This window comes from Festucalex cinctus, chromosome 17, assembly GCF_051991245.1.
Source record: "Festucalex cinctus isolate MCC-2025b chromosome 17, RoL_Fcin_1.0, whole genome shotgun sequence".
Classification (NCBI taxonomy): domain Eukaryota; kingdom Metazoa; phylum Chordata; class Actinopteri; order Syngnathiformes; family Syngnathidae; genus Festucalex; species Festucalex cinctus.
The window spans coordinates 20,490,597-20,513,077 of NC_135427.1; the positions used below are offsets into that span (position 1 = coordinate 20,490,597).

The following is a 22,481-nucleotide window of genomic DNA, read 5'->3' on the forward strand; positions in this document are numbered from 1 at the left end:
GGCTGTGGCCTTTCCCCATATTTGTTTGATTTGGCAGTCGAGCCCCTTGCTAAAGCTCGTAGAGCAGAGGACAGTATTAGTGGTATTACTCGTGGTGGCAAAATCCACAAGGTCGCACTGTATGCAGATGACGTGCGACCCCGATGTCATCAATACCAAATCTATTGTTGATGTTGGAAAAATTTAGATACATCTCGGGTTACAAGTTGAATAATTCAAAGAGCCTGATTACTCGTTTCCCTTTTAAAGTAGAACAAGATATGTTTACCTATCTAGGAATTAAAGTTACTCGTAAGATGCGGAACTTGGAGAGTCACAATCTTAAACCGTTATTTGTGCAAACAAAAGACTTTGATCTGCTTTGCCAATCTCACTAGCAGGTCGGATCAATACAGTTAAAATGACGGTCATTCCTAGATTTCTTTATGTGTTTCAGATTATTCCAATATTTATCTCTATGAAAACATTCAAACAATTAGACAAACTGATTTCTTCAAGGGTGCCGGCGGGTTAGGGTTACCAAATTTTCTCTGGTATTACTGGGCTGCAAACATAATAAAGCTACTACACTGGATCTACACATACAAGAATAAGCAGGGTCCGGACTGGGTACATGTGAACTAATGTCCAATCCACTTCCAATGCTTACATCATCATTATCGTATGACAACCGCTTGAGGGAGCGTGGGAGAGAACATCGCATGGACCGTCCGCGGTATCCCTTGCGTACCACGAGACCGGCCCAGCGGATCGTGGAGGTGGACCCGGGCTTGTGACAGTTTTACCCGTGTGTCAGTCAGCAGCTAATCAGATAACTCCATGTCAATCCTGTTTCTGCTGCCTATCAGAGTTACCCACGTCTGGCCGCAGCCTATCAGATCCATTCTCAGACTATAAAAGTCAGACAGAGAAGTGTGTTTGTGCCAAATTATTCATCTGTTCCTCTGCTCAACTCCACAGCCCAAGTTAGTTCCACGTCTCTTGAGCCTTGATACCTTCTCCTTGATCTGGTCTCGTCGTGAGTGCGTTCTGCATATACAAGAATGCAGCATTATATTCTAATAGTGTAGTATTATATAGCGTATTATCATTTTTTTTGTCTTACATTTTTATCTGCTACACAGAGTCTGTTCAACTGGTCCATTTAAAAATTTGTCAGTAAAGCCAAAAGATGTTGATCATGCCTCAGACCCAATTTCGTAACTTTTTGGCAATAGGTGGGGCCATTACGGTGTCGCAAAATCTAATGATGCACTGTCCGTGACAATAAAATATGCTTTAACTTGACCCAGACGGTCCTATCTTCCCAATATTTCACATACAAACTTAGTTTTCACAGTAGTGGTTGTGCTGTGAAATTCTGCTGCCATAACAATGCATTGTTCAGCAAAAAAAAACAAAAAACAAAAACTAAGAATGCTGATTTAAAAAAAAAAAAAAATAATTGTATCTTAATATTGACTCATGAAGCTTTGCACAGAGCACACACATCAGGCTTGGTAAATTAATCAATATTTTAAGTTTAGTTTTTAGCACCCTGAGATATACAAACAAAGTTATTGGAAGCCATACCCTAAAAATGTACATGAAGTGATCTGTGATTTTTTTTGGGTCCAATTTTGGCCTATTTTTTTCCACATTTGCATTGGTCATACTTTTGCCCCCTTATCCTAGACCAGTGGTTATCAACCACAGTCCTCAAGTACCCCCATACAGCCTGTTTTCCATGTCTCCCACAGCAACACAGATGTTTCAAATGATTAGCTAATCAGCAAGCTTGTATGAAGGCTGATTACGATCCTCAGGTGTGTTGGCTAAGAGAGACAGGGACGAAAGAGAGAGGAAAACAGGCTGGATAGGGGTACTCGAGGACCGGGGCTGAGAAACAGAGTTCTAGAGAATTCATCCAATTTTCTTATAACTTTGCCTGTATCATCTCAGGACCTGGGAAAACAATGGCAGAGCAGAAAAAAAAATCCCGAATTTTTGAAATACTAAATGAGGGGGGCGGGGCTTAAAATTTGCCTTTCCTATTTCCTTCGTCACGAAAAAGGATTAATAACTCCCGTGTACATGCTCCATAAAACCCCAAACTTCCCATGTATCTTAATAATCACGGCTTGAAGACATCTATATGATAAAATTTGGTTATTCATATAGCACCACCGAGTGGTGACAAGAAATGTCATTCTTTACTATGCTGAGCCCGTTGAAGGGATACACTTTACAATTTGTCAGAAATGCCTGAAAATGTTGATCATGCCCCAGAATGAGTATTATAACTTTTCGGCAAAGGTGCCGCAAAATCTGATGATCTAGCATGACTATAAAAACTGCTTTAACTTGACCCCAATGACCATATCTTCTCAAAATTTCACACATTCACCCATCCTGAAGACATCTACGAACTTACAATTGATCATCGTATACTGGGCCAAAAGAAATACTAGTTTTTTCAACGTTTTTCTCCAAGCAGGTTAACCGTACCTCATATTTGCATTACTGCAATATTATGGTACTTGGATTATGTTACTAACTATATTTTTTACATGACACTGAACCACCCCCAAAACAACTTAATCATGACAAAAATATGCTTTAAAATATCTTTTACATATAGATATATGCGGTTGACTTATGAGTGCACTAATATTTATTCAAACCGGGTAGTCAGTCGTCAGCCAGAGACTTGCTGAGGTGAGAAATTTTAGTTGATTGGGCAATCATGGATTAGTAAAACATCAAAAATGGCTGTATGGTGCCAGGCACTTCAGGTTAGACAAATAACTTAAATTCAGTATGTATTGAATATTTTAAAATGAACTGCTTAAATGCTAAAATATCAGAAATAAAATGATAAAGGACTTTGGCAATGAAAGATCTTAATTGCAATAAGGATTCATCTACATGTGCTCAGTGGTTGTTGGTCCTACCCCTCTTGTCAAGATGTCTCTGTGTGAATCGATTTTGAGCAAAACTGTGCTCTCTAATTTTGTGTTTTGTTCTTCTTACCTCGCAGCCCAGCAAAATCCACCAAAAATTCATGAAGGTTGGTGGGCATATAAGGAGGTGGTACAGGGAAGCTTTGTCCCAGGTAAGATTCAAATAAGTAAATCAGATATAATAATAATAATAATAATAATAATAATAATAAATCACATTTTCATTGCTCTTTTCTGGACACTCAAACACACTTCACAAGTGTGTTATTGTTATGCCCTCACACATTCGCACTCTGGTGGTGGTAAACTACATCTGTAGCCACAGCTGCCCTGGGACAGACTGACAGAAGCGTGTCTGCCAGTGTGCCCCTACAAACACCAACAACGTATGTTAAATGTCTTGTCCAAGGACACAATGACACATGACTTGGAGAGAGTGGGATTCGAACATCGGACCCTTCGCTTCCCGGAGCCACGCATATATTTATATACTTATGCTCATTTTGTACTGTTTACTCTGGAGCTACCGGTGAGATGAATCACATTGGAATTTGGGTGAGAGGTGTGGTACACCCTAGACCGGTGGTCTGCAACCCGCGGCTCTAGAACCACAATGAGCGCCACCCTAGTGGAGCTTTTTCAAAAATATGTGAATGTGTGATTTTATTTTGGTAACAATATTGTTTTTTGAATTTTAGTTTTTTCATTAGTTTTAGTTAACTTAAATAACCTTTAATGGCACCTGTTTTTTGATACCCTCCCTTCTTACTTTGACCTTTCTTATTTGAACTGAGTCAAATGCCATTTTTAGTCCACTGAAAAATGGACGGAGGGCCGCAAATGGCCTCCGGGCCGTAGTTTGGACACCTCTGGCATAAGCCATCAGTCTGACCACCTGCAACGTTTCCTAGCTTTGGGGGAAACTTCAGCTAACTACCTACCTACCAAGTAGCATGACTACAACAGCGAAAAAAAAGAAAGAAAAAAAACAGACTAGGAATGAAAATAATGTGTTGGTAGAGTAATAAACCTTTTATATATCCTGGTCGTAGTAAGGAACTTACAATTTTACTCGACTCAACAGTCACACTAGGGAGGTTACCGCTGGAGGACGATCAGCATGCTCTGCTTGTATACAACGTTGCAACAGTGTGGGTGGGAGGGAACGGAGAGCTGAGGTGTATCAAACCATTTTCTAATCAAATGAGTGATATAATTTATTTTTGTTGTTTAAATATTACTTTTAAACTCTATGATTTCGGTACATGCTGTATAATTTTCTAGCTTGGTAAAAAGAACACACAATAAAAACTATATCTGTATATACTCTAAAATTTTGGGGTGCTATTGTTCTCTTTGGGGGTGCTGAAGCCCAGGCCCGGCAGGGAAAGGTCCCGCTCGTCACGCCAGTGTGCCTAGTAAGAACTAACCCTGTTACTGAGACTGGCGAACTCCACCCCTACACCGTGAATGTGAATGACAGACGACATTGCCCGACAGTCATGGCAATGAATGGGTACACATCTTCCACATCCAGAAAGATTATACTCAAGGATCTCCATACCTCTGACCGTTCACCAAGACCCGCCCACCCGGCAGAGAAGACCCAGTCAACCGCATCCAAGGACCAGGCCACCAACCCCAACCTATACTGACATTGATATGACAGCGTTTCCAGTGCGTCTTTCCAGTCCACAAGACTCAGATCATGAGTTCACTTCAGTTCATGACTTTTTTTTAATCTTGTCTTCAACTCAAAACATATTACATCTAATTTTTTATAGGCACAAATCCAAGATCATCCAAGATATGATGTAGAGCCTGGCCATGTTTACATTCTTCACAGGAACAGCAATGTCAGAAAAGCATTTACTTAAGTCATATAACCATGGAGTCCCCCGCCTACTGCCTAGAGCCAGCTGAGATAGGCGCCAGCACCCCCCTTGTGAGGAATAAGCGGTCAAGAAAATGGATGGATGGCTATAACCATGGACTGTCATTTCTTTGCACTTTTTTTTCTTTCTTTTCCCGTCTCTTTAACCTATCATTTCTTCCCCTTTCCTGTAAATATCAACAATTATCACCACATAGAATTACATGCATGTGATTAATTCTTGACAATAATTCACCCACAACTCAGTGAGTGAATTATTTCACCTTTAAAAAAAAAAAGCTGCAAATATCCATCCATTTTCTTGACCGCTTATTCCTCACAAGGGTCGCGGGGGTGCTGGAGCCTATCTCCGGCTTTGGGCAGTAGGTGGGGGACACCCTGGACTGGTTGACAGCCAATCGGAGGGCACACAGAGACAAACAACCATCCACACTCACCAGCACACCGAGGGACAATTCGGAGCGCTCAATTAACCTGCAATGTATGTCTTTGGAATGTGGGAGGAGACCGGAGTACCCGGAGAAGACCCACGCGGGCACGGGGAGAACATGCAAACTCCACCTAGGAAGGCCGGAGCCTGGACTCGAACCCGAGTCCTCAGAACTGGGAGGAGGACGTGCTAACCAGTCCTCCACTGTGCCGCCCGCTGAAAACATACTGCCTGAATTAGTTGATTTGTTGGTCTTCAGTATAGTAACAAATATTGCTCCTCCTGTTATTGTAACAGTCCTTATTTGGGTCAATAAAGGTATAATCCACAATTTGATTTTCTATTTTCTGATGTGCTGTGAATACAGAGTTGGTGTTTCGGCCCTACTTTCTCTCTCAAATTCAGCCAACTCCTCTACACTTTTAATCACCCTTGTTTTCATCTGCTCTGGCGAAAGCCTCTTTGTTTTGATGAAGATTCTGCATTTGACCGTCCAAGTATTGTCAATTAGCCCGTTCTTCTTCATTTGATGTGCCTTTTTTTTTTTTTCCTTTTTTTTTATCTGCATTCTTTTTAGTGAGATTTTCGTTGCTATAGACATCCTTACCCTTAAACTTTGGACCTTGCTTCAGGAGAGCAATCTTTTTCTTTTTATCGGTAAACCGCATCAGTACTGGTGGTCGTTGTTTCCCCCCTGATGACAGTGGGAAACACATTTCGATGTCCTCTGGTTCCACGGTTATGTCCAAATCTCTGACTTGGGATATCACTTGTTCCTCCATCTGTCATGTGCTGAAGGGGTTTGGATCCTGAGGCGCAGACACAAATAAGGTTTTAACCCTTTATTCACATAACTTGACCAAACGAAAAACAACGAGAATGCATCGAGAACCACGAGACGCCAGGCCCCCTTGAGCTGCAGGGACGCACAGAGGAGCAGCTTGCAATAATCCGGCAAAACACACACACTTCTCAGACCCTTAAATAGACAGTCAATCGATCTCATAGGTTGTGGCTAGGCATGTGAGTACTAGTACTGACATAGAATTCTCTGATTGGCTGTTGACTCCGTAATTACAGATAGTTCCTGGCATCAATAAACATCATATAGCATAAAAGATCCTTGACATCATACAGCCTAAAACTAGTTGAAACTGGATGCCGTTACATCAACACCAAAACAGACACATAACGGGTCGTGAACTCTGGCGTATGGTCATGAACTCTACTCAAACTTAACCCTGGCGTGACCCCAGACATGAGACAAGACCCAAACATTACTCCTGCAAGACTCGAGTCATGACGCCATCGTCACAAAATCAGAATTTAGGTCAGGACTATCTCTGCTTCTTCTGGCGGCACTTACACGTGCGTACACAACTTTATTTTAATGCAAGTAATTATCACATCAGTCATGCGAGCATTCTGCTCCAGGTCATCCACTATTTGTTCCAAAACAAGAAAACGCTGATCATTTCCTTTCAAATCTCTACACAGTTGTTGCATTTCTTTCAAGAGCTCACGAAGTGGCTCCATGCCCTTTTTCACTACCAACACGTCCTTCTTAATCACCAGGATTGCATTCTCTACTTTATTTTCTATTTTATCAAGAAGGTCTTATTATTTTAGAAAGTCTTTATCTCTTCAGCCTCTTCCGCTCTTTTTCCGCCAGGCATATCGCAACACTAAAAACACAAAGACTGCAGAATGTGTCTTTTCTCGTCAGATGCACCCTTGATTTAATGCAGAACTATATACTTACGCCAAGCCCTTCAGCACACTCATGAACGACATTTTAGCCACTTGTCCATCAATGACCCATCTTTTGAATACTGTACTAACACCATCTCACACAATTAGTGTTTTTGTGTTGCAGTGCCGTCTTTTTGGGGCCTGGTAAACTCGGCTTGGAACTTGTGTTCAGTGGGGAAGAGGCAATCACCAGTCAACATTGAGACCAGTCACATGATCTTTGATCCTTATCTCGCATCCATGAAACTAAACACTGGTGGACAAAAGGTATGGATGTATTTGCAACTGTTCACTGTTCTCTTATGTTAGTCAGTTCTCGTTTCCAGACATCCGTCCCTCTTCTTGTCCATTTGTCTGCTCCTCAACTTCACCTCTATTCTTCTCCATCTATGTTAATGGTCAAAAGGCCCGTTTCCACCGCAGGAACTTCGGGGTAAATTTACGGGGCCACGCCCGTATGTGCAAGGGAGCTTTCCCGACCGGGCCACATTTACAGGAACTTACGGGGACGAGCGGAGGTCCTACTCGAGGGTAGGTACTCCGCCGGCCCGATAAACTCCCGATCGGGCTCTGGTGCTGATTAGCTAAAAATTATTTTATATAAAAATATCTTACCTACATGTGTGACGATGATGCATTCTCGGATAAAGTCTCTTCCACCAAAATAATTCTCCTAATAATCCTTTTCCTATTTTCGTTCCACTCTACTGTTAGCCTTTTAAAATTCTTCATCTTGACGTCGTCTCCTCTCACTCAAACCATCCATCCAAGTACACAAAAATAAAAAGCTGAAAAAAATGACAACTGCCACAAGTTTTCCTCTTTCCTCGTTGTTCCAATTTTTGCCGCACCGTGCTTGGGTGACGTCACGGGAGAAACCATTGCACGGTGATTACGTGTGATTACGTGTATCGAAACTTGGGAGGTTGCGAAATGGGTCGTACTACCAGTGGAGACACAGCCACGAGCGGGCCGGCTGAGAGGATGGTTCTGGTGTAAGTCCCGTCCCCCTCCCTCGACCCGAAAGTCCTGAAGTGGAAACGCGGCTAAAGTGTGCCACGAAAGCAGCCCTTGCAGTTGGCCTGTTATTGTTCATTGGAGGGCAAACAAGAGCAGTAAAAGCAAAATGAGAGGCAACTACAGTGCTGCCTTGCGATAGTACAACCCCAAAGTTTAAAGTCAGTTGGATGAAAACACTAAGACATGGGAGCAAAAAATTATGACCCTATAAATTTGACAAAATGTTCCAAAATTAGACATTCAAAAATTAATAGCTCACGTCGTGTTAATTTTAAAATATGTCAGCAATGGACGCCAATTTCTACAAATCTAGCTGAATCAATCGCAAAAGCTTCATAAAAATGTCTAAATGGCACTATTGAGCCATTTATTGCAAATTGCACAAGAAATATCTAAAATATTCATGTTCATGACAGGTCTGATGTGTGTGCAAAGTTTCATTAGTTTTTGCACGTTTATCTGAAAACAAACATTATTTTTCTTTGCACACAATCCATTGCTACAGCAACGGCACGTGACAAAATAAAAAGCTTTCGATAACTTCATTTTCAACATCTTAAGATAAAACAGACCAAGTTTGAAGACGATTGGATAAATGCAGTAGGAGGAGCTTGTTAAAATATAACCCCTTATAAAAGGGTCCAAATGTGACTACAAATCCCAAAGTAAATCAAAATGGTGGACTTCCTGCTAGGGTTAGCATATGACTCCAAGAGACTTTTTGGTAAGAGCTGATACATAAGCCTCCAAATTTTTGTAGCTCGAGGTGAAACAGACAACCGGGAATGCTTCATTAAAGTAAGATTTTGAAACGCAAAATTTGATGCCTCGCCACTGGTGGAATTCCTGTTTAGGTTTAGCATATGGCACCAACAGACGTCTTTGTAGGTCGTGTGCTGTTACATATGTGTCCAAATTTTCGTAGCTCTAGGTTAAACGTGCAAGCGGGAATGCTTTGTTAAGTAGTAATTTTAAAACTCAAAATTTGATGCCCCACCCCATCATATAGTACATCAAAAACTTTTTTACCCCAATGTTGTCCTAGGTTTGAGATGGTACAGCTCAACTTTGAAGTCACTCGGGTTGGATGTAACAGCCCACGACGCACAAAAAAACCCTTTTGGTGTCATATGCCAAACCTAACAAGAAGTCCGCTAGAGGCGGGGCATCACATTTTGCATTTCTACATTCTTAATAAATGAAACATTCCCGGTTGTACGTTTCGCCTAGAGCTACCAAAATTTGGAGGCATATGTAACAGCCCTCGATATACAAAAAAAAGACTTTTGGAGCGATTTGCTAAAACTAACAGGAAGTCCGCCATTTTGATTTACATTGGAATTGGTTGACTTTTTTGAGGGGCTGTTTCATTGGGGTCATATTTTAACAAACTCCTCCTACAAAATTTACCCGATCGTCTTTAAACCTGGTGTGATTCATCATCAGATGTTGAAGATGAAAAGTTATTGAAAGCTTTTTTATTTCGTTGCACTTAAGATGTTTAAGATGCAAAGTTACAGAAAGTTTTTTATTTTGTCGCATGCCGTTGTCATAGCGATGCATTGTTTGCCAAGTAAAATGTTTTTTTGAGAGTCTAAACTGCGAAAGCTCATGAAACTTTGCACACACATCAGACCTGTCATGAATTTCTTGTGCAATTTGCAATAAATGGCTCAATAGCACCCTCTATAGACATTTTTATGAAGCTTTTCTTATGATTCAGCTAGATTTGTGAACATTGGGAGAGATACTTATCAGCCTAAGACTTACCAAAAAGTATTCTGTAGCCATAAGCTAAACCAAACAGGAAGTTAGCCATTTTGATTTACTTTGCAATTTGTAGTCATTTTTTGGGGCCTTTTATAGGAGTCATATTTTAAAAAACTCCTTCTACAAAACTTATCCGATCGTCTTCAACCTTGACGTGTTTCATCTTAAGATGTTAAAAGTTAGCGATTTTTTAAAATTTTGTTACATGCCTTTGCTGTAGCAATGCATTGTTTGCATAGAAAAATGCTTTTTTTTTTTTTTTTTTTTTTTTTTTTGAGAGTCGAAACATGGGCAAAAACTCACAAATGTTTGCACACACATTAGACCTGTCACGAACATGAATATTTTAGAGATTTGTTGTGCGATTTGCAATAAATGGCTCAATAGCGCTCTCTAGACATTTTTATGAATCACTTATGATTGAGCTAGATTTGTGAATATCCATCCATCCATTTTCTTAACCACTTGCTCCACACAAGGGTCACGGGGGTGCTGGAGTCTATCCCAGCCGGCTTCGGGCAATAGGCGGGGGACACCCTGGACTGGTTGCCAGGCAATCGCAGGATATGTGAATATTGGGAGGCATACCTATCAGCCTAATACCTACAAAAAGTATTCTATAGCCATGTGCCAAACCTAACAGAAAGTCCGCCATTTTGATTTTATTTTGTTAATTGTGCATCATATTTGGCCTTTGATGAAAGTTTACACACACAAGGCATGGCAAGAACATTTACATTTTGTCCTTGTCCTATGTAACAGTACCCCAACGTGCCAGTACCGCGACATGCAAGTACCCCAACGTGGCCCGGATTGCGAGGGTCCTTTATAGCTGCTCGCAGCTCTAGTTCTTCTTCTTCTTCTTCCTTTGTTTTTATTCTTCTCCACATTAGTCCAGTGTAAAATTATCCATGTTATTCATCTATCTAACTGGATATTACACACACTCACACACACACACATCTTTTTCCTTCTAATTACTTCATCAGGTGAGGGGGACAATGTATAACACAGGCCGCCATGTTTCTGTGCAATTGGACAAGGAGCATTTGGTTAATATCTCTGGTGGGCCTATGATGTACAGCCATCGTCTGGAGGAGATTAGACTACACTTTGGTAGCGAAGACAATCAGGGCTCTGAACACTTGCTGAATGGTCAGGCTTTCTCTGGAGAGGTGAGTGCAATGTTTGTCTATGTGTGATTCCTGTGAGTTGGAACAGCAGAGAAAATAGAACAAGATTTCTGAAACAAGAATGCTTATGTCAAGCTTAAGGTTTGGTGGGCTGATACCTGAGCCCATTTTAACAAATAAAGAGGCTGAAATGATACCAAAGTAAATACCAGAGGTGGGCATTTTACAAAATTTTGCTTGTCTGTCATTCGGCCCAACCCAAAATAATGGTAAATTCTGGACTTACTTTGTTGCTCTGTTATCATTCCCTCTGATTGTTTATCACATTATCTTCCTTACACTTACAATTTTCTTATCACCTTCAATGTTCAGCTCTCTCTGTCCAAACACCCTTCCCCGAACCTTTTCATTCCTCAACATCAACATTGATACCTTCTCTGCTGACATTACCAGCCTTCCGCGAACAACTGCTAACAGCTCCCCAGATGACCTTGTTTCCCACTACAATACTCATCTTCATTCACTCCTGACTTCTCATGCATCTCTGAAAACCAGACCAGTTTTCTTTACCCATTCTTCTCCCTGGTTCACACTAGTTCTCCACCAACTCAAATCTGAAGGAAGACAACTGGAACGTATTTACAACAAAACTGGACTACCGATTCAAAAAGAAATGTACAAAAACCACCTAAGTGTTTACAAGGACAATATCGCCTCAGACAAATCTGCCTACTATTCTGGACTGATTCAAACCCACCAAAACTCTCTTTTCTCTCTTCTCTAATATCACCAAACCTCTGACTTGATCACCCCACACGTGCACTCCACCGACACCTGCAAGTCAACCATGTAATTTTTCATTTCCAAAAATCAGTAATATTCATCAACATCTGAGTCCATGTCCAGTTTCAGCTGATCTCACCACCCAACTTTTCATCCCCACAATCCTGTTCTCCAACTTTACTCTTCCTTCCATCCATCCACTCCATATGTGAGATTATTCTCTACTCAAAACCCTCAACCTGCCATCTTGATCCACTTCTCACAACACTTGTTAAATCCTGCCTCTCCTCAGTTGCCCCTTTTATCACTAATATTATCCATTCTTCCTTACGTATTGGTATTGCTCCCCTTCCATCTATCCATCCATCCATCCATCCATCCATCCATTTTCTTAACTGCTTACCCCTCACAAGGGTCGCGGGGGGGGGGGGCTAAGTATTTTGGCTGGCAACCAGTTCAGGGTGTACCTCGCCTACTGCCCAAAGTCAGCTGGGTATTATTCCCCATTCTCTCCAAAACGCTTCTATTACACCAATACTAAAAAAAATAAAATAATAAAAAAAAAAAAAAATGGCCTAGATGCAACCAACTTCAATAACCTTCGACCCATTTCCTACCTTCCATTTATTTCCAAAATTCTTGAAAAATCTTCACAACCACCTCATCTCAATTAACATCTATGAGCAGTTTCAATCTGGTTTCCGTCCATTCCACAGTACTGATCTTGTCAAACCCACGAACGACCTCCTCATAGCTTCTGACTGTGGTCTACTCTCCATTCTCATTTTACTTGATCCGGCCGTGGCGAGAATGCATGACTTGCAGAGCCGGCGGCGAGAATGCGTGACTTGGAGCGGCAGCCAGCGAGAATGCGTGACTGGCTGAGGCCACTGGCGAGAATCCGTGACTTGCAGAGGGTGGCGGCGAGAATGCGTGACTTGCAGAGCCAGCTGCGAGAATGCGTGACTTGGAGCGGCAGCCAGCGAGAATGCGTGACTGGCTGAGGCCACTGGCGAGAATCCGTGACTTGCAGAGGCCGGCGGCGAGAATTAGTTTTAGTTTAGTTTATTCATTTTTTCCTTTCGGGCACATTACAGCTTACATCAATCACATCACATCATTTGCAACATTGACATCCGAATGAAGGGCTGACGGGTAGAAGCCGAAGCTTATTCGAGACCCGTCCCCATCGACCCATTACTATAACACATCAATTAGGGGTGTGAATTGCCTAGTATCTGACGATTCGATTCGTATCACGATTCACAGGTCACGATTCGATTCGATACCGATTAATCCCGATACGAATTTATAAGTCGATTGTTGCGATTTTTTTTCATTTAAATTTAGAAAATACTAATCAGTAAGCTTGTAGAGTGTAAGATTTATATGAAAATGTATTATTTATTTATCTGAAATTTCAGTCTTATAGAGGTTGTAATCTGTTTCATGTTTGAACAGCATTAAAATAAAATATTAAGGCTTAATGTTCCGTTCATATAACATTCTTCCATGCTCAAGGTGTGAATTCTAACCCGAAGTCAGACGTTTTGTTGAATATTTTTCCATTAAAAATGGAAGTTTAAAAATCTATTCACACGCACACAAAAAAAAAAAAAAAGGCAATGATGATAAGACGTTGAATCGGTAAGACTACCGAATGAACAATTCTGAGCTCTTAAAAAAAAAAAAAAAAAAAAAAAAAAAAAAATTAGATTTTTTTTTATTGAATCGATTCGAGAATCGCGCGATGTAGTATCGCGATATATCGCCGAATCGATTTTTTTTTTTTAACACCCCTAGCATCAATCATATACATTATTTAGAATAGTCATTAATTTTGATCGTTATCCATCCCATACTATCCCAGACACTACTCGCTCAGTTCATCTTGAATGTCCGTGTGTAGATTTTGGCTAGTCCCAGTCATTGGGAACTGGTGAGTCGGTTCCCAGACGCCAGCAGCAGGCCCACCCCGCTAGGCGAGCAGCCAAGGCAAGCGCAGTTCTTCTCTTTCACCAGTAGCTTCTTCGCTGACCTCGGATCAGCTTTCACACGTGTTGTGCTTTCCAGAAGAGTAGATCGGCTTGCATTCTGCCCATTGCTATTCAAGCAATTTCAGCCTCGATTCTGGTCAGGTAGCACCACTGGTTGCTAGCACGTTGTAGATCTGATGACTCCTGTGCGCTGCCCAGTCTAGCTCACCCAGCAGAGCGGCCCACGCCAGCTTCATTCCAGGAACCAGACCACCAACCCCATTTTGCGTATTGACAGCAGATTTATTGTAGCCACAATACAGCCTTATCATGTAGCCTTGACTGTTACAACAAATGTCCAAACGGAATTCGAGCCAGACAATATTTACATTCAAACGGGAACAGCATTACATGTTATCAATGCAGGTGTATAAACAAGAGTTAGCCTTGGCAAAGTCAGCAAGTAATCATATACAAATCCAGCTTTGGGTATTAGTGATGTTGTTGTTGTGATATTGTGAATTACTGTTGTCTCTCAAGCGCTACCAATAACCTCAGCTCCTTTCACGATTCGTGTTTTTAGTTGACCAGAGTTATCTTTAGTTTGAATAAAAATTCAGCAGTCTTTTGTCCATGTGCTTTCGATAAGTCCATTCTTTCTCATTTGTCGTGCCTTTTTGGCGATGTCAGCATTTCGTTTGGTGAGGTTTTAGTTGATGTAGACATGTTTCCCACAAAGCTTGTGACGGTCTCTCAGAAGAGCAATCTTTTTCTTTCTGTCAACAAACCTGATCAGAACTGCCGGTGGTCGTGTCCCTCCAGTTGGAAGCGAAAAGCACATCTGAATGTGCGCAGGATCAACAGTTAATCCCAAATCTCTGAGTTGAAGTGTCACTTGCTGTTCCTCAGTCTCGTTCCCTGAAGATTGGTCAGAATCTTCCGTGCTCGTGCTAGCCGCAGCTCTCGAAGGGCTACGGCGCGGCTTGATCTTGATACCGGTGACTATCACATCGTTGATACGAAGATTTTGTTCCAAATCATCCACTTTTTGTTCCAAGGCAACAATGTGTCGATCTTTTTCCTGTGTCTCTGTCTTCAATTGCTGTATTTCCTGAAGAAGTGGCTCAATGCTCTTCTTCTTTTCAAGTAATTCGGCAACCATTCCACTGAGTTTTTTAAGAGAAGATTTTATCTCCTCATTCTCGTCAGCTCTTTTTCCGCCAGGCATTCTGCAACAATGTAGTTAAAAATCCCAATGCAAAAATCAACAAGTAGTTAGATTCACGAGCGAGTGCAGGAGCAAGTACAGATGCGTCCTTCCTCAACAGATGCGTCCTTCAATGAATGTGTGACTTGTAGAGGCCGGGACGAGAATGCATGACTTGCAGAGGCTGGCGGCGAGAATGCGTGACTTGGAGCGGCCGGCGGGAGAACGCGCTGCGTGACTTGGAGCAGCCGGCAGCGAGAATCAGTGGCTTAGGGAGGGCGCGGCAGAGAGTCTGTGACCTGGAGAGGCTGCGGCAGGGAGTCCGTGACTTGGGGCTGCGGCAGCAAGGACGGAGAGGCCAGGGGCTGCATTGGCATGGACGAAGAAACTCCGGGCTGCATTGGCAGGGACGAAGAAACTTGGGGCTGTGTTGGCAGGGACGGAGAGGGCAGGGGCTGCGTCGGCAGGGACAGAGAGGCCAGGGGCTGCAGCGGCATAGGCGAAGCTTCCCGAGGCGGCAGCGGAACAGGCAAAGCATCCAGAGGGGGAAGCGGCTCTGGTGAACCGGCCAGGTGCTGCAGCTTGGCTCACCTTTGCTTTGTTCTTTGCCTCCTCCGAGCTGGGGCGTGCTGTGACGGCCTGCCTCAGGCCAGCCAAAGCCTGCCTCAGGCGGTGGGTTTGACAGAGGTGGGCTGACCAAGGGACCGGGGAACTCAAAATAAACTAGGGACTAAAGCTACTTTCACACTGGACGCTAAATGAAGTGTGGTGTCGCCTGTCCTGCGAGAGCATGTAGCGCGTGTTCGTTGTGCAGCCGTGTCACTCGCGCCACACTTACTGGAGGAGAGGCGGGGCACAACTTCTCTCCTGTTTCACTCTATTAAACCATTAATCATGTATACTTAATAAATTGTTTTATTATTGTCTGTGTACATGAAACATGCAGCTAAACAGGCTGATTGTACATAATATTGCGTAATAGCCCTTAAAGCCCAATTGGGTCCTCTCGGACTTTGAAGAAGAAATTGTGGGAAACAATGCACTAATTATGAAATAATATAATGATGTCGCATATCAAATTAAACAGCAGAACCGGAGCTACAAGAATGTATAACTTTTACATGCCACAGGCACAGGGAACAACTAAAAGCGCTCCGTTGGGGAGGAAAAGGCACAAAAACAAGGCGCAAGGCAAGGCAAAAAGCAAGGACAATGGTTCGAGGACTGTGGGACGCTTCCATGCACTGATGTGACACTTCGGCAACGGCAAGTGGTGTATGATGACTATTTATTGGCGGGATAATTGGTGGCAGGTGGAAGTAATCATGGCCTGGAACCAGTAATAAGCTGAGCAGGAGGAAGGACAAGCGACCTGGGGTGAGAGTGCTGTTAGTATTTTGAAAATAAACAGGAAATAGATCAACAAAGTAAAATCAGAAGCTGGCCCACCTGTGGCGGTGTGACAGTAACCCCCCCCTCCAGACGGCCCTGGTAGGTCGGGATGTTCTCGCTAGAAGTCATAGATGAGTGATGGGTCCACAATGAACCGGGAGGGAATCCACTGTCTCTCCTCTGGACCGTATCCATTCCAGTCCACCAGCTATTGCTTTCCCCGGCCCCGATTCCTGACATCCAACAACTTACTGACCTTGTAGACCGGGCCGCCGTCGATCATTTCAGGGGGAGGCAGATCCAGTTCCGATGCGACCTGCGGGCTGTCGTGGACCGGCTTAACCGGGCTGACGTGGAAGGTGGCGTGCACCCGGAGGGATTGTGGCAGGCGAAGGCGAACAGCAGCAGGACCTATGGTTTTAGAGACAGGATAAGGCCCCACAAACCGTGGAGCCAGTTTCGGGCATGGTACCTTTAGTCAGAGGTGTTTGGTGGACAGCCATACTCGTTGGCCTGGCCGGTAGTGGGGCACGGGTCTCTTCCTTCGGTCAGCGGCCCTCTTCATCCGATCTCTTTGGCATTGCATCACCATCTGGGCCACTGACCACATTCTGCGACACCGGTGGATCATGGCCTGAACGGATGGTACAGATGCTTCCTCTTTGAGATCGGTGAAATATGGAGGATCATAGCCGGAGACGCATTTGAAGGGCGTGAATCCTGTGGCAGACGTGGGTAAAGAATTGTGAGTGAGCTCGACCCATACCAGATTTGTGCTCCATGATGACGGATTCTGAGACACCAGGCATCGGAGTCCAGTTTCAAGTTGTTGGTTCATGCGCTCTGATTGTCCATTAGCCTCGGGATGGTAGCCAGAGGTCAGGTTGGCCTTGGCACCTAGAGCCTCGTAGAACTCTCTCCAGAAATGGGAGACAAACCGTGTTTTACCGTGAGAAGTGGGAAGGCCAGTCACAAAATTCAGAGAGATTTCGGCCCAGGGTCTGGAAGGGATGGGAAGAGGTCCATCCGGGATTGATTTGTTGTTCTATTTCTGGCACATACTGGACAGGCCGTCACGTACTGCTGTACTGAGGCCTCCATGGCCGGCCACCAGAATCTCCGGGCAACGATGAACAGGGTCCTGCGAACTCCGGGATGACATGAGATTCGTGAGGTGTGGGCCCAATGGATTACCTGTGCCCGCAGGTCATCTGGCACGAAGAGCCGACGTCGAGGGCAATCCTTGGATGGTGTCATGTCCTTAAGGGAGTCTTTGACGTCATCCTCAATTTGCCAACCCTCCTATCACACAGTCTTTGGGCAGAATAGGTTCAGGTTTGGTTTCTGCAAGACTCGAGGTCATGGATGCGGGATAGGGCGTCGGCCTTGATGTTCCGGCTGCACGGCCTGTACGTCAGGGAAAAAGTGAACCGATTAAAAAACACTGACTTCCTGGCCTGTCGGGGGTTGAGCCTCTTGGCTTGGCGCAAGTATTCAAGATTTTGGTGTTCGGTCCAGATAATGAAGGGGTGTTCTGCACCCTCCAGCGAGTGCCTCCACTCTTCAAGAGGCACTTTTACTGCCAGTAGTTCTCGATTGCCAACGCAGTTGCGCTCGGCCTTGGAAAGTTTCCAGGAAAGGAAGGCGCAGGGATGCACTTTGCCATCTTCCTGGCACGTTGCGATAAAACAGCCCCGATTCCAATGTTAGAAGCGTCAATCTCGACCATGAACTGCCGCTTGAGATCAAGAACCTTGAGAATCGGGACCTTGGTGAATCGTTGCTTGAGGTTGTTGAATGTGGTATCGGCCTCCGAGGTCCAGTGGAATCATGGAGGTCAAGGTGTGCAGTGGAGCGGCGATGGTGCTGAAATTTCGGATGAAGCGCCGGTAAAAGTGTGTGAATACCAGGAACCATTGGACCTTTTTCCCTGAGTCCGGCGTGGGCCATTCTCGTACCGCGCTGACCTTGTCTGGCTCCATCTCTACTCTCCCGGGTGACACGACGAATCCCAAAAAGGATATCGTGTCCACGTGAAAAAGGCTCTTCTCAGCCTTAACGTACAGCTGGTGGTCTAGAAGTCGTCGCAAAACATGTGTCACATGTTGCTGGTGGATCGTCATGTCAGGGAAGTAGATTAATATGTCATCCAGATAGACGTACACAAAGTGGTCAATAAAGTCCTTTAGTACCTCGTTGATCATGGCCTGAAACACTGCAGGTGCATTGGTGAGTCCAAAAGGCATGACTAAATATTCATAGTGCCCCCGGGGGGTGTTGAAGCCGGTTTTCTATTCGTCTCCCTCTCGGATACACACAAGGTGATCTGCATTTTGGAGGTCCAGTTTTGTGAAAACCTTGGCTTACTGTAATTGGTCGAACACGGAAGACATCAAGGGTAGTGGATATTGATTCTTGATGGTAATATTGAGGGGACTGTAGTCAACACATGGTCGTAGTGAACCATCCTTCTTGCCCACAAAGAAGAATCCTGACCCTGCTGGCGAAGAGGATGGCCGGATGAGTTCAGCTTTGAAGGAGTCGTCAATATAGTCATTGAGGGCTTGGCGTTCATGTCCCGAGACCGAGTACAATCTTCCCTTGGGAATGGTCGATCCCGTGATCAGGTCGATAGGGCAGTCGTAGGGTCGATGCGGAGGAAGAGCCATGGCTTTGGTCTTGCTGAACACTTCGCAGAGATGATGGTAGCAAGGAGGAACTGTGTTTAAGTCTGTATATTCCTCAGTGGTGGAGGACATGGGAGTCACCTGGTTTACGGAGACTGAGGGAGCATTGGTCGCTTGTGGCCCCAATCCATGATCCACACAGTCTTTTCCCCAAACCATGATGTGCCCAGAGCGCCAGTCGATACGAGGATTGTGTATACGCAGCCAGGGGTGTCCCAGTACCAACGTGTGCGATAAGGATTTTAAGACATGAAATCTGATTCGTTCTCTGTTTTGTCCTATTTGTACCTCAAGAGGCTCGGTGAGATGAGTGATGACAAATAGTCCTCTTCCGTTGAATGCCCTGGCCTGAATTGTCGCGGTGAGCGGTTCTGTCTCCAAGTTACAAGATCCCAGGCCATGAGACTTTTATCGGCCCCGGAGTTGATGAGGGCTGGCAGATCTGTGGTGACAGCATGGTGACTGATTCTGATTTGTGTGAGTCTTCGGGTCTTGGCTGGTTTAGGGGATTCGGAGCTTACCGAGGGACTCCTTTTGGCGGGACAGTCCCCCACTAGGTGACAGAGTTCACCACAATAGCAACACCGGCCCTCTCGGCGGCGAAATTGTCATTCTTCGGGCGTCAACTGGGCGGAGCTGCACGGGTTCTTCAATGCTGCCTCGAACCTCTCTTGGGGCTGGCGTCTGGAGAGAAGTGAGCCTTGGAAATCCGGTTGCTGGTAGATGTGGAAGGACCCCTGGACCAGTCCTTCTTTGGAGACCACTGATTTGCGCGAGCTTCCGCTGCCAATGGTCGGTGCGGATGGCCAACGATATCAGCGAATCCAGATCGGCCGGCAGATCGATGGGGATCAACAGCTCTTGCATTGAGAGGGTGAGTCCTTTCAAAAAATGATTGTGCAGGGCTATGGCATTCCAGCCACTGTTGGCTGCCAAGGTACGGAAGCAGATAGCATAATCACTGACAGATTCCTTGCCTTGTTGAAGACGGCTCAGCTCCCGTGCCTTTTCTCGATTATCGCTGTCCGGATCAAAAACTTGGCGTAATGCTGCTTGAAACTCGAATGCCACCTGGGAACGGGCCGTGGAGAGTGCCTGTGGAGAGTGCTCAAAGTGAATGTCACATTCTGTCAGGAAGACCTGACATTGCCCGGGTTCACCGGAGTAACGTTCCGGGGAATCCAGCCTTCAGGCCTACCCCGGTACACGACGGAGTCGAGGCTGTGGTTGAAGGTTCGTGTCGGGTGGAGGGCGGCTCCGCATGTAGCTCATCAGTTCTTGGATTTGACCAGTAAGTTCACTCAACGGGGTGGCCATGGCTTGCTGAAACTTGGTGCGTCAGTCGAGCCTCCTGGTTCTGCGGTGCGGCCTCGGGTTTCCCCGCTGGGTCCATGCTGGCCGAAGTGTACTGACACACCGAGGAAGGTATTACTCAGACGCAGGGAGAGAGTAGGCGTTAAAGGCTGCAGTTTATTAACTCCAAACTCAAAATCACCTCTAGATGAGGGGAAAAGGGGTACTCAAAAATGGGAGAACTAAGGACGCTCCGCTGGGGAGGAAAAAACAGGCTCAGGAAACAGGGAACAACTAAAAGCGCTCCCCTGGGGAGGAAAAGGCACAAAAACATGCCGCAAGGCAAGGCAAAAAGCAAGGACAATGGTTCGAGGACTGTGGAATGATTCCATGCACTGATGTGACACTTCGGCAACTGCGATAAGGTTGGATGACTATTCATTGGTGGCAGGTGGAAGTAATCATGGCTTGGAACTGGTAATGAGCTGAGCAGGAGGAAGGACAAGTGACCTGGGGTGAGAGTGCTGTTAATATTTTCAAAATAAACAGGAACTAGATCAACAAATTAAAATCAGAAGCTGGCCCGCCCGTGGCGGCGTGACACCCACAAGGCGAGCAGATAATAATAGAGTTGTTCCGATAATGTTTTTTGGCTCCCGATACCGATTCCGATACCCAGCTTTGCAGTATCGGCCGATGCCGATACCATACTGATAACTAAGGTTTTTTATTTCTCAACATGAAAAGCTGTCCTGCCATTGGTTCAGAGCATTCAAGGGCCAATAGGATATCTTAGATTGGCATGCAGTGAACATGTCACATATCATCGTGCATGAGCAAGACACATTATTCTGCATTCAAAGTCCTATATTAGCATTGGAAATAATGGTATCGGCATATTACTTTTTAGTACTCACCGATACCGACACCACTGTTTTAATGCAGTATCAGGGCCTCTGCCGATACCAGTATCGGTATCGGAACAACAATCATAGTAATTGTTAAGATCAGGTGCAGCGGCGAATCCCTCCCACCTCTTCCTTGGGTGGTGGGGAAAGAGAAAGACAATGTCTTTCTTTTCAGCCGCTAACTGGCGTGTTTATTTTACATGAACTTTAACTCAACACTCTCCGCTCTGCACGCACGCTAGAGCTTTGTTACATCATCACCCATTCTAACTCGGCATCCAGTTCCGTAACACAGAGTAAGGGCGCCCCCTTAATGGCACTTGGCACTTCATTTATATAGCGTTTTCCACCTTTAAGGCACTCAAAGCGCTTTACATTTTGACTACCCATTCACCTACTGATGACCCAGCATCAGGAGCAATTGGGGGTTCAGTATCTTGCTCAAGGATACTTCGACGTGATCACAATGGCCTGGGATCGAACCCACAACTTCTGGTTTGGGAGACGACCACCATACCACTGAGCCACGCCGCCCCAAGTCAATACTTAACACTCTCACTCGCATTTAGCTCGATGGGTTACCTGAAAACGAATATAAATGTTCCCTTGAAAGGTAAATAAAAACAAATGCACCATGCAGTCGATGCATTTAAATGCCAAACAAATTCTGAGCAAATTTTCTCAACTTTAACTTTTTGGCTGGTTTGGTTAACACGTCTGCAACCATTTGCACAGTAGGACAGTACTCCAAGTTCACATCACATACACACATGCACACACACGCACACACGTCTGAACAAAATAAAAGTGCAGTCAAGGAAAGACAGTGGCCAGTGACTGAAGTCAAGTGAAATTAAGTAAGTCAAACAAATCTTTTATGTCTGTGGAGTGCGTTGGCATAATGTCCTTTTAGAAATGAAATATGGATCTTGTTGACCTAAATTAATTGTTGGAGAGAAAATTAAGGCTGCAACTGTATGTGTTTTGTTTTTGAATAAAATTTTGTCTATAATAATATTAAAAAAAACACATGTACGCGCTCACACTCTCTGTCTCTCTCTCCCCTGTCTCTCTCTCTCTCTCTCTCTCTCTCTCTCTCTCTCTCTCTCTCTCTCTCTCTCTCTCTCTCTCTCTCTCTCTCTCTCTCTCCAGGTTCAGCTAATTCACTACAATCATGAGCTGTATACAAATTATACTGAAGCTGCCAAGAGCCCCAATGGACTAGTCATCGTGTCCATATTCATGAAGGTGAGTCTCAGATGCTTGTGTTACGCACCCATCTAGGGGTAGGTGC

At 44.5% G+C, this 22,481-nt stretch overlaps 1 protein-coding gene across 4 annotated transcripts in view; it reads left to right on the plus strand.

Annotated features, from left to right (window-relative positions):
- The window catches only part of LOC144004783 (carbonic anhydrase-related protein 10), a 53,711-nt gene that overhangs the window by 4,781 nt on the left and 26,449 nt on the right, over positions 1–22,481 (plus strand). For 3 of the 4 annotated variants that reach the window (XM_077502307.1, XM_077502306.1, XM_077502310.1), the window contains exons 2-5: positions 3,020–3,094; positions 7,143–7,285; positions 10,798–10,983; positions 22,340–22,435. In XM_077502307.1, the coding sequence (XP_077358433.1) occupies positions 3,020–3,094; positions 7,143–7,285; positions 10,798–10,983; positions 22,340–22,435 (500 nt within the window). The remainder of the gene's footprint in view (positions 1–3,019; positions 3,095–7,142; positions 7,286–10,797; positions 10,984–22,339; positions 22,436–22,481) is intronic. The other variant, XM_077502308.1, reaches the window with a different exon arrangement.